We start from the raw sequence: 13,023 nt of genomic DNA, 5'->3' as shown, positions 1-13,023 counted from the left end.
GAAAAAGAAAAATGCCAAAAAGTTACTAAAATAAAAGTATGAAAATGGTTTGAAAGACACTGGGGAGCAACTGTGTCTCCCCTAACACCCCCCCTTTTTTCCAGTGTATTACTATTACCATTATTATTTATTTATTTTTTCATTGTTTTTTTGTTGTTTTTTTTTATATGGTTACTTGAATTTACCGACTGCTTCGGTTTGTGTGGAGTAAACAAGTGTGCACTGCATTGCCATTACTGCTTGTACATTGATTGCATTAGTTCGAATCAATTCGGCTTGTGATTCGGGTAGACCGAATCATTGGAAAGAGTCGGTTCAAAAGAATGATTCGCTCGCGAGTCGGACATGGCTGGTACAGCGGGAAGGAGCTACAGACATGAGAACTCAGTGGCTAACGTGTCAGTTAGCTAACGCGGTGCCTGCAGTTGTAAACAAACTCCTGTAGCTTTAATCAGTGTTACAGCCCGTTAATAAACACGGATAGCTGTGTTTATTAACACTTCACATGAGGGGACAGGTTAGGAAACTGACCGCTAAATAACAGATACTCGGTCAGCTCGGCCGCCCTCAACTCACCCTCAGAAGGTAGGACCCGATATTAGTTATAGCTTATCAATAACGTACCGTTCCAATGTATTATAAACTACCCGAGCCTGTCTGTGAGCTGTAGCTGCTCACTACCCGCTTTACCCGCCGAGCTGTAGCTCAGTCCGTGCTGAGGTCGGCTCGGCCAGCTTCTCCCTGAAGGTCGGCGACCAAAAACACCTCTGAGGCTCCACTGGAGTTTAAAATGGGCGGAAATGCACCAGTTTAACGACAAAGGGACCGACTTTTTAGAGTTTCTCCGTAATTAAGCGGTTAAGATGTTTCATCCAGACTAACCTCCAAACCCGAACTTCCTCTCAGTGGCGGTGAACGGAACCAGGGCTGCAGACCTGCAACACAAACACATTCATTTACTTTTATTTACTGTCCAGTGACCAGTGACCAGTGACCACACTCGGGGCTCCTCTGTCTGATGTCGGTAAGGGAAACAGTGGCAGATCCGAAAAAGAAAGGACAAAAAAGTTTTCTTTGGTTCTACTTTGCCCTACAACGCCCTGTGTGTCTCTCCGCCACGAATGGCTAAATACGCGGTTTAGGCCAGGACTGCACAGCTCCGGTCCTGGAGGGTCGGGGTCCAGCGCAGTGTTGTAGCCCCCCTACTCAAACACACACTAAAGAACCTGGCGGTTCACAGATGAAGTGAATCACACGACGGTGTTCAGGGCCACTGTTACTGAAAACGGAAGTAGTAGACTTCGAGAATAAGGTCTACTATTTGGAGGATAAAGTGGGCTGCTGTACTGTAGGGGGGCTGCCATAACGGGTTGGGGTCTCGGTTGCTGTACTGTAGGGGGGCTGCCATAACGGGTTGGGGTCTCGGTTGCTGTACTGTAGGGGGGCTGCCATAACGGGTTGGGGTCTCGGTTGCTGTACTGTAGGGGGGCTGCCATAGCGCGTTGGGGTCTCGGTTGCTGTACTGTAGGGGGGCTGCCATAACGCGTTGGGGTCTCGGTTGCTGTACTGTAGGGGGGCTGCCATAACGGGTTGGGGTCTCGGTTGCTGTACTGTAGGGGGGCTGCCATAACGCGTTGGGGTCTCGGTTGCTGTACTGTAGGGGGGCTGCCATAACGGGTTGGGGTCTCGGTTGCTGTACTGTAGGGGGGCTGCCATAGCGCGTTGGGGTCTCGGTTGCTGTACTGTAGGGGGGCTGCCATAACGGGTTGGGGTCTCGGTTGCTGTACTGTAGGGGGGCTGCCATAACGCGTTGGGGTCTCGTTGCTGTACTGTAGGGGGGCTGCCATAACGCGTTGGGGTCTCGGTTACTGTACTGTAGGGGGGGCTGCCATAACGCGTTGGGGTCTCGGTTGCTGTACTGTAGGGGGGCTGCCATAACGCGTTGGGGTCTCGGTTGCTGTCCTGGTGCCGGAGCTCCACTCACTCCTGTCTCTCTGTGGATCATTTTGATCATCATTCTCACTGTCTGTGAAACTTCATGCCCTCTTTGAATGGGGGGAGATGGAGCCCCCGATAGCCGTGTAGATGACCCTGCCTGAGATTCTCTTTCAACAACACAGACAGACAGTTTCCTCCGAGTCCGTCTGGCTCTTCATTCTAGATAAACACAGTTTCCTGCTCAGCCGTTTCAGCCGGTTCTTATCCTAATAACAGGCTGGTGCTGCTGTGCAGGAGAGACAGGGAGACTGAGTGTTTCTTTATGGGTGAATCGATATGAACGTAGAACTCCACCAACTCACCGCCCCTCATTTAACACCAGGAGGGGCTGCCTTCGCAAAGCCTTGGGCCTCAATGTTGCGACCTTTAACAGTGGCCCTAAAACGCCGTCATAGAATCAGGTGTTTTTGATCAGGAAAGTCACCAAACTGTGCTGGACACTGGCTGTCCAGGACCGGAGTTGTGCAGCCCAGGGTTTAGACCAAAGCTGTAAAACTGTCTCAGGCATCAGAATAACATATGTTTGATACCTTTCTGTGAGGGAGCTTTTAGAAGCATAAAACTCTCCAGACGTCTGGTTCCCATCACCACCACTGTGAACAATTCTGACTTCTTAAGTTTCTCTAGATCAGAGTGTTTCATGTCAAACCTTTTTGAACTATTGTGCAAAAAATGTAAAATCAGTGTAATGCCCCTTTAAAGCATAGCTAAGTAGAGTCAGTTCATGCTACAGGCTCATCTCTGCAGAATTAGTTTTGTGAAGAGAGCTGTCGACCACATGCTGCTCATTACAGACTTTAAACTCCTAACCAGGTTTAGTTTTAGATTAGATTAGATTCAACTTTATTGTCATTGTGCAGAGTTACAGGTACAGAGCCAAGGAAATGCAGTTAACATCTAACCACAAGTGCAAAATACAGTATTATTTAGATATAAAGTGAAGAAGGACGGTATAGTGGTAAAAAAATATAGACATACAAGTATAAATGTGTGTGTGTGTGTATATATATATATATATATATATGTATATATATATATATATATATACACATTTATAAAAAAAAAAAAGATCAGGCATAACATTATGACCACCTCCTTGTTTCTACGCTCATTGTCCATTTTATCAGCTCCACTTACTTTAGTGTGTGTTGTGCTGGTGCGAGTGGATCAGACACAGCAGTGCTGCTGGAGTTTTTAAACACTGTGTCCACTCACTGTCCACTCTATTAGACACTCCTACCTTGTCAGTCCACCTTGTAGATGTAAAGTCAGAGACGATAGCTCATCTGCTGCTGCACAGTTTGTGTTGGTCATCCTCTAGTCCTTCATCAGTGGTCACAGGACGCTGCCCACAGGACGCTGTTGGCTGGATATTTTTGGTTGGTGGACTATTCTCAGTCCAGCAGTGACACTGAGGTGTTTTAAAACTCCAGCAGCACTGCTGTGTCTGATCCACTCACACCAGCACAACACACACTAACACACCACCACCACGTCAGTGTTACTGCAGTGCTGAGAATGACCCACCACCCAAATAGTACCTGCTCTGTGGGGGTCCATGGGGGTCCTGACCACTGAAGAACAGAGTAAAAGGGGGCTAACAAAGTATCAGAGAAACAGATGGACTACAGTCTGTAACTGTAGAACTACAAAGTGCACCTATATAGTAAGTGGAGCTGATAAAATGGACAATGAGTGTAGAAACAAGGAGGTGGTCAGAATGTTATGCCTGATCAGTGTATATATACATACCTCTTACTTGAGCTGTTCTAGCCACGACTACGCTGCACATTTTCTTGCTGTTTTTTAGTTTCTGTAGGATACAGTTGCATCATTCAGGAGAGATTCAGGGACTCAGATAAATATGGCTTATTTATATATTTTAATATATATTTATATATTGGCCTAATTTAAACCTCATTAATGGTACAGCTGTGTTTGTGGTATGCCCGTTTGTCCTGTTTTTTAGAACAGCAATGTTTCCTTGTCCATCTCCTTCCAGAGATTCCTGCTTCCAGATCTTCACCAGCTCTGTTTGTGAGAGAAGAGCATGGCAGGCCTCTGGAGGTCTTACCAGGTGTTAATGGCCAAACGTCCATGGACTGTGCAAATCATAACAGCTGGTAAAAAACCCACAGTCTCCCGTCTCCACACACACTTCAGCCTCCTCATCTAAAATTAGTCTGTGTTTTCTAGACCCCTTTAGGTCGACTCTATCTCAGCAGCCGTGTTATTCGCTGTAGGTAAATATTTGCCTATTCTGCTATAACGGCATCAGAGCAGGCACCGTGAGTTTGGGTGGTGTTCCACAGTTCCAAAATAGAAGGATGGTTGTCCTTAGTCAACATTTAATTTATTTTACTGCTTATCTTACACTCCCATGTACTGAGCAGGCGTCATGGAACACAGCCTCTACAGAAAGCTGTTTCCTGTAATTCACTTAATTTCCTTTTCTTTAACTGCCAGAAGGATCAGCTTTTAAATTCAGAGAATAACTGCACTTTCAACACTTTTGACTGACATAGTCTGATTTTTCTGGACAAATCCTTGTCATCACTCTCAAAATCAGTGGTAATTTGTTTTTTTAACATGCACTTGCACTCTTCTGCCACAAGATGGCAGTGAATAACAAGGCTTTGAATAGGACCAGTTAGTCATTGGAAAGTTTGATGATGTCATTGATTAAGTTAGATTTTTAAGTCAAAATTGTTTTGATATATAAGCCTCGACTCAGTGCTCTCTCAGATGTGAACTACACATACATTCAGATGTGCAGCCATGCAAAAAACTTTGTATCGCTCTTTTTCATTTTTGCATAATTTGAAAAGTCCAGTTGTATTTTGCCTTGTCAGGCTTTCATGATGACCTGACCAACAGAAATTCTCCATTTATTTCACTGACAAGACAAAATAGGGAAGATAATTGATGTTTTAATATCAGAATCAGATCAGTATTGGCAGATAATTGTCTTAAAAGATCATTGATTATGGACAGCTGTTTGTTTGGGTGGTATTTTGTATACATTATTAGACATAGTACCAATCTGGTACCATGTATTGGTCAATATTCGTAAAAAATGCTGGATCTAAAATCTAGCCTGACTCAGCACTCACTCAGATGGTGTGATGTCATGTTAGCTGTGTGTGTGAGTAGTTTGAGAAAGCCTACGTTTACATGCCCATGAAATGCTTCAGTTAAAAATATCTAATTTTAAAGTTTAGGAGTTTTTAAAAAAGAAATATTTTATCAGTATCCGCCAGCACACGAAGTGATGATAATAATGTCATTATTAATATCTGTATTGAGGGAAAAAGTACATACGGTACTGTGCAGTAATCAGAGACAACCTTTTATTTCTTTGATTTCCAGTCAAAACTGCCGTTAAATACAAGTTATTCATTTTCAGTGTCAGAAGAAAATGTAGATTTAATAGAAAATTACACAGAAACCATAGACTAATAATATACAGTTCTCCCATTTGGTAGACTTGCTTTCAGTTTTTAAATCGACAGTTCAGTCTGAGAAGCTGGTTGATGATTTTCTGAAGTAATCAAACACATTCAGTGGTGTTGAGGTCTGGACTCTGGGGTGGTCAGTCCATCGTTCAGCTTCTTTGTTTGATGTGTCCGTCTCCTTTTCTCAGTGAGCTTCTTCTTGACAGCTACACATCCTTTCAGACCCACAGCGCTGAGTCGTCTTCTCACAGTGGAAGGATGGACAGAAACACCTGTGGATGTTTTCAGATCTGAAGCAGCTTGATTTTCTCCTCTCTCTCAGAGATGAAAGCTTTAGGTGCTGTTTATCTGATGGGGGCAGTTTTGGTTAGGAGTCTCATTTTCTTTGAAGCTTTTAGTCACTTTTTTTTTTTCCTTTGGCTTGTCCCAATTATCCACTTGTCTATGCAAGTGGATAATTCTTATCTGATCTCCTGGATTTGTATTTAATGGCTGATTTGGAAACTAAGTGAGTATGGGGTTCTCTGTATTAGTACAAATTAGTATTTGATGACGTGTTGTATTATGAAATTATGTAGGTGATGCTGGTTTACTGTTCCAGTGACTAGATTTTACTTCTTTTACTGCATTTGCAAACTTACATTAATAATACATTTTAATAATAATGCATTTTATTTATATGTAGTTCCTTGATGATGAAAAAACTATTACAGACACAAATAAATCAACTGTTTAACAGTGTTTATTCCTAAAGAATGCATTTTAAGAAGAGATTTAAAACACTGTGAATCGGAATCAGGTGTTCCACAGACATGAAGCAGCAGATGAGAAACAATCCCACAGAATAAATCCTGGTCCTGGCTACTTATAGCAGTTCAGCGCTAGCTGATTGGACGGAGCGAGACGGACAGTAAAGAGATCATGTTTCAGACGTGTGGTGAGGAGCGTCGCCATGTGGTGTCGTGTAGCAAGAAGTAGTACTTTATAAGCAATTCGGTAAAATACGGGTATCCAGTGCAAATCTATAGGTATGAACATAACATGGGTAGATACAGTCGTATGCCAAAGTTTGGGCGCCCCAGCTCATCCAGCCAGCCATCCATCCATCCATCCATCCATTGCTTTACTAAGTGAAAATAAATGAACTCTCTACAGAGAACACACTTCTGCCTATTTTAATTCACAGTTACTGTTTGTTTGCCAAATTTAACATTGAAAAAAAAAACACAAAATGTGGCTTTTGCAAAAGTTATTGTTCATTTAATATTTTATATTTTGCTTTTTCTTATGTTAAACTGTAAAAATATCATACTTAAGTTTGTTCTGTATAGAAATCAACAAAACATACTTTGTCTGGAGGTTTGTGGATGGAATAAGCTCCAATGGAAGTCTGACTATAACATGGTCAGAGTTGAGGATGTGTGTTATTTTCACTTATAAAATCAACAGTACCTGTAATTTGACAGCTGTACTAATGTGGCTCTGGTGGCTGGAGGAAAACATGAAAATTAGGCCAAATAAAAAAAACAACCGTTTAAGTAATCAAGTGACTTTAAATTCATAAACTACTTCTGGACAATATTTCGCTTGTATTGTATGATATTGCTATGGGTGGGCAGTGTAGTAAAAATGCAACATGTATAAGACATTTTTATGATACACAGTGTGAATTATGATTATGGATACAGAAAAAATAAAACAATTCAAAAGCCTGTGCAAAAATAAAGTAATAAATTAAACTGGGCCGTGAACGCGACGCTTAATATGTTTTATTGTTCGCAGTTCCTTCACCAAATTATAGTTCCTTAACAAGCAGCTTGTTGCTACGTCAGAGTAACGGACTCCGCCCACTCGCTGCACAGTCTGCTGTAAGCCTCGCCTTTTGAAGTTCGGACTGAGCCATAAAACTGCCGCAATATCAAGTTCAGCTCAGTTTTGTCAGTTTCTGCCAGATCAGTATTAATGTTGTTTTGTTCCAGCCAGTCTGTAAAGCATCTTACAGCCCATTTAGTTTGGCGAATGGTGTTGGGTTCATTTCTGGCTGATTCCAGGTTGTTCAGCTGTTCTTCTGTCTCAGCTGCCGACTGAAAAGCTGCTCAGTGGTGATGACAGTTTGGGAATTTAGTGTCGTCTCATCTTCAGAGTCTGACCAAATCGGCTGTCGGTCAAATGTGATCTTAAAAGTGTCCATTTTCTGTTTGTGGCAAAGTAAGAAGTAAAAACGTTCAAATGTCTTGAGCGTCTCCTACGGCTGTCAAAGTGGTTGCTTAGCAACAGCATCTCAGCGGAGTGATACAGTGTTTGTGAAAAAAAATGTGATGTTATGGTGAAATAACAGCACAGTTAGAACGCCTCTCAACCAATCAGCTCGCGTGGCCGAAACTAACTGTTGTATAATCCAGATTATATAATCAGGATAACAGTGTGTCTGAAAAGTAGAATCTTTCTTAGTGTTTGTCCCCCTTTTTGATTTAATGACCACCTGCACTCGAGCTGGCCCTCATTCTGATCACTAGCAGTAAAGAAATCCTCTGCTGAGCAGTTCAGATGTTCCTGAATGTCACCTGAACTCAAACTTCAGTGGAAGGAATAAGAATAAAATTGAAAAAAATCTTATAGTTAGTGTCACAAATTCGCTTAAATTTGAGCAGTGAGCAAGAAATTGTACAAAATCTTGAATATTTTTCTTCGTTTTACTTGTCATAACTTTTTTTTTCCCAAAGAAAATTTATTTGATTTATTTGAAATATCTGTTCATTAGTTACTCAGAGATCAGAATGAATCTGAATGCACCTCCTCGGTCTTTATAGGGATTAATTCCCATAAAATCAAGCTAATAAAATCAAAGAAAGTGCTTCAAATACGTGCGCAGTTCGTTTAGTCTGCAGGCCTGTGTGGGGGTGGGAGTACATTTCCATCTCTAAACACTGTTTTGTCTTCCAGGAAAACAAGTTGGCATGACGACTCATCTAGGTGGGTTTATGTTAGATTGATATTGTGCGCTGGTTTTAGTTTAGTGTCAGTTGCTACGCCTCTGGGCTAATCTTGTATTTCGTAATCTCATGCCTCGATGTGTTCCTCATAATGAGAAACAATCAGTCACGTCCACAAAGAATCACCCACTCCCTGAGTCAGAGCTGCTGAGTGGATGGGAAAGATGTGCTTTTCGTCTTTCTTAAAGTACTCTTTCTCTTTCTGTTCACCTTTTTCTTTTGATTAGGTGGCGAATTCTGATCGATATGTTCGAGGAACTGGTTCTTCTGTATCAGAAACACTTCAGTTTGGATCAGAGAGTCTCAGAAACGCCTGAAGTGATAGTGGCCTCAATAGGCTACTCAGCTGCGGGTGCAACTTTATATAATCATGTCTACAGATTTGCTTAGTGATTCATCGCCTTTGTTTTCCACATCAGAAGCAGAGGAGAGTCCTTCTGTATATATAGAGAAGATGCTTTAATTGGGTGGATGGTGCAGATGGGGCTCCTGCATTAGGCTACGTTCACATTACCAGGCTGAAGTGGCACAAATCTGATTTTTTGCCCTAATGTGACTCAGATCTGATGTTTTCAGAGCTGTGTGGACATAAATCCGATCTTTTCAAATCCGACCTGAGCCACTTTCATATGTGGTCCTAGATCGGATACGTATCTGAATCGTGGCCATGCGACCTTAATGTGAAGCTCAGATCGGAACTCATGTTTCACTGCGTGCGTGCGCCATCATTCAGCGTTACCATGGCAGCAGCGCCGAACAGAAGTTAAAGCCTGTAAACGGAGGAAAAGCAGCTCATCTCACCTTTTTCTCCTTCGTCTCGCTCTAATAATGAAGCTGAGAGCTGATCAGAGTTAATGATCTTCTCAGCGAAGCTCGTTCTGCTCGTTAGTTTGTGCTGATGATGAACGTGATTCATTCACGTGACGTTACTGAGTAGGATGAGCTCATGAGGGTCATTTCAGGACGCCGGTTCGTCACATTAATGACAGATTTGAGTCACTTACCTAAACGAGTGTGAATCATCATGTCAGAGAGATCGGATTTGAGCAAAAAATCATATTTGAGCAACGAGGCTTGTAACGTGAACAAAGCCTTTGAAAGTGTCTAAGTGAATCATTAGTGATTAAAAGTGAGAGGTTCATTTCAAAACCAGGTGTATTCCCTCAGCTCAGTAGTTGATTTTGTTTGCATACATCTGTACTAATGTGGCCGTTGTGGCTGTAGGAAAAGCCAAAAATGAAAATTAAGCCAAATATTAAAAACAAAAATATTTCCAACTGTTAAAGAAATCAAGTGACTTTCAAAGTGCAAATTTTGTACCTTCTGTCACCAGTTTACCTTCCTGGAGCAGCACTAGAGAGAAATTTCTCTGAATAAATCCTATTATTCTGTCTAATGCTAACCTAAAGTCTGATGCCACTGGTGAAAACGCTTCTGTTTTGCATTATTTTCTGATGTAATACAAAGTGTTTCATTCCAAATTGTATAATCAGTATAAAAGTCTGAGTGAAAAGTAGAATCTTTTTAGAATTTGTCCCTCTTTTGATTTAATGATCACCTATTAAACTGACCCCACATGCGCTAAAAACAGTCCTACACGTGGCACGGTCATCTAAAGGTAACCAATCAAAATGAAGGCAGCAGTAACAGTCCCGTTTTGTAGATGTCATCATTGACATGTTTTCTGTCCCATAATTGGTTCTTCAGTTTTGCACTAGAACTGTGGTTCCAGTGTAGCCATCAAGTTATCTAAGCCTATAGTCACGGATCAGCATCATTTAAACAGCAAGCATAAATCTTAATATATAATATATATATATAATATATAATCTTAATAAATAAACATTTGCCTCTTACTGTCACGTTTTTATAGGGCTCATATCATGGAAAACCATACTTCCTCTGCTTTTTTCAAAAACTAAAATACAATAAAAATGTAGGAGATGGGCCTGTAAATAATTTCAGATAGGCTTATGGGTTTTCTGACACCATATGACAGTTATATATAAAAATGGACAGAAGTCTGGTGAGATCGCTGCTACTACTGTAATGTTGTACTAACCGTACAACATGCTTTCATTCATTTTTATACATGGTTAGCAGGTCTGTTCGGGATTGCTTACATCCATTAAGTCCTATTTATGGGTTTAAAAAAAAGTATGTCTTCCTGAATGAAACTGATGGACTGCAGTGCCCTCTGAAATTTTTCATTGGAGCCAACTTGATTTTCTGCTGAGCTGTTTCTGTGCTGGACCGTTTCAGCCTTCTGGACCGTTTTGACCACCATGGAGCTTCAGGCTGTACAACGCTGTGCAAACCTCACCCTCATGAACTGACCCTCCTGCTGCTGCTGCATAAACTCAGACTATCTAATTAACCGTTGCTCCACCTGTTTTTCCCGTTTTGTATTCTAATATTTTATATTAACGCTGTTTGCTATCCGGTGTCGATCAGAGGAGGATGGGTTCCCCTTCTGAGTCTTGGTTCCTCTCAGTGTTTCTTCCTCTTTGCTCTTAGGGAGTTTTTCCTTGCCACTGTCGCCATTGGCGACGCTCATGGGGGCTCAGACCCGGATTTTTCTGTAAACAACACCTGTTGTAAAAAGCGCTGTATAAATAAACTATGACTGGACTTCTTCCTTCGTTCATAGAGGCAAAAAAAAAAAATGCGGAGGTTCCACTGCGTTAAAAATCTTTTACTATCCAAACTTGGTGTGAATAGGCCTTTACTTCTTAGCCTAGAATCGCTGCTCCAGCACAAACTGAAGAAGAAAACATCAGGGGGAAATTGAGGTAAAAGGTGAAAAGCGTAAGTTGAATGTCCTTGAACAGTCACCCTAAGTGACGTTAATTTAATTGATATGAAAAGTTAATAAATTAACAAAACAGCTAAATAGCTTAAAAAATGAACGGAGTTGGCAAATGAATGCGTCAGCACACATAAGGACATTAGTGACGTATTAACTCCGTGATCTGTAGTAAACACAGAAATCAATGGCATGCTGGGAGGGCAGAGCTGAAGGTTTTTGCTGTGGCTCAGGCTGGCCGTGTCGCGCCAGTCTCATCAGCTAAATGTGGTGGGGGGCTGTGGTCCCTGTGGAAAAGTGAGCAAGCAGAGACTAGATCTCTGCCAAATTGATCACAGATAATTTCACCCGGACGTCAGATGCGTCAGTCGGGGCTATTAGCCCCCAGAGGCACTCCTTCAAGGACAGACAGTGGGGAACGTTGTGCTGACATCAGCGCTTTGCTCGCGGAGCGGTAGGCTTTCTTATGGGCTCCATTCAGCAGAGTGCCATGCGCCTTTTTGGCACCACACACTGGACAGATTGCTACTGAGGGTGTGGTAAACATTGATATTTTTAATGGTGCACTTTGGGAACAAACCGTTGTGTCTATAATAGTGCTGAGCACTACTGAGATCAATGGCCTTGTGCTGAATATGACAAGGTTTTTTTTTCAAATCACTTCCACATCACTGTATCAGAGGAGGTTTAAGTTAGTATTTAAAAATGACTTGTTCTTTGTGAGAGCTGCTGAGATAGAACACTAGCTTAGCTTGCTTTATTCTGTTTTGTTTCACTTAAAATTGCACTAAAGGGAAAAATGTGAACGGTCAGAACCAAGACTTGCAGAAGGGAAATTCACTGCTTATTTAGTTCTCTCAAAACAATCTGAAAAACCTGAAGAATCCAAAGCCTAACTGTACCAGGGGAACCAGCCTGGTGTCTGGAGAAGTGAGGTATATTAGTTTGCGCGCAGGCACCAGACACCTAGCCAGCCTGTAAGACAATGGGCTGATGCAGCTTTATAGCTGGGCTGATGCCAAGATTAGGCTCCGCCTATACATGTCAAGTGGCAGGTGTGACAGACATGACCATGTAGGGATAAACAAGAATAGGCAGAAGAGAATGTTCTAAATATAATGACGTATAACACAGCATTAACACATTTCTACACACCTGGTGAATGACAGACGCTGCAGTTATGTGGGGTTTTGTTATCTATTAATGCTGTTGAAACGAAATATCAATTGAGTTGTTTAACACTAGTAACTGTACACCATAGGGTGGACAATATTTGCCATTATCATGATATATTATGTCACATTGTGCTTTTCTGAGCCTATTGTGGTTGTAGAGGCCTTGGTAATAGAATGCAGTGTAGTACAGTATGTCCAACATTGAATAAAATTAATTGTACTCATAGTTTTTCTAAATATTTTTAAATGTGGCACAGTGGTTTCTCTCTTTTCCAACTTATTTAGCCTTAAAAATTAAATATCATAATTAGGGATGTAAATGATTCACCACTTAACCATATACTGACGAACAATTGTTTGACCAATGATATTGTGTTAAAAAAAATGCTAATTTTATTGTATATAATTTCCAATAAACGATAGTTCCTGTTTGAATTAGTTGAGGAATGTTTTTAAATTGAGGTACATTCACATTGAGCCAAAGCTAGCCCCGGTCATGGTCTTTATTGTTTGTTTTAACTAGTGCTAATTGTGAGTAACAAATATCAGTATAGAACTTTAAGAAAAAACTACTTTGAGTAGAACGCAGGACTGTG

At 41.4% G+C, this 13,023-nt stretch overlaps 1 protein-coding gene across 2 annotated transcripts in view; it reads left to right on the top strand.

Annotated features, from left to right (window-relative positions):
• The first annotated feature begins 316 nt into the window (after positions 1-316).
• mpv17 (mitochondrial inner membrane protein MPV17) overlaps positions 317-13,023 on the top strand; it is a 42,704-nt gene continuing 29,997 nt past the window's right edge. Inside the window, exons 1-3 of one of the 2 annotated variants that reach the window (XM_036581184.1) lie at positions 317-585; positions 978-1,024; positions 4,001-4,121. In XM_036581184.1, coding sequence (XP_036437077.1) covers positions 4,049-4,121 — 73 coding nt within the window. In that variant the 5' untranslated portion in view covers positions 317-585; positions 978-1,024; positions 4,001-4,048. The remainder of the gene's footprint in view (positions 586-977; positions 1,025-4,000; positions 4,122-13,023) is intronic. The other variant, XM_036581183.1, reaches the window with a different exon arrangement.

The sequence above is a fragment of the Colossoma macropomum genome, unplaced genomic scaffold, assembly GCF_904425465.1.
Source record: "Colossoma macropomum unplaced genomic scaffold, Colossoma_macropomum, whole genome shotgun sequence".
NCBI classification, from domain to species: Eukaryota; Metazoa; Chordata; class Actinopteri; order Characiformes; family Serrasalmidae; genus Colossoma; species Colossoma macropomum.
This window is presented reverse-complemented; position numbering and strand designations above follow the sequence as displayed.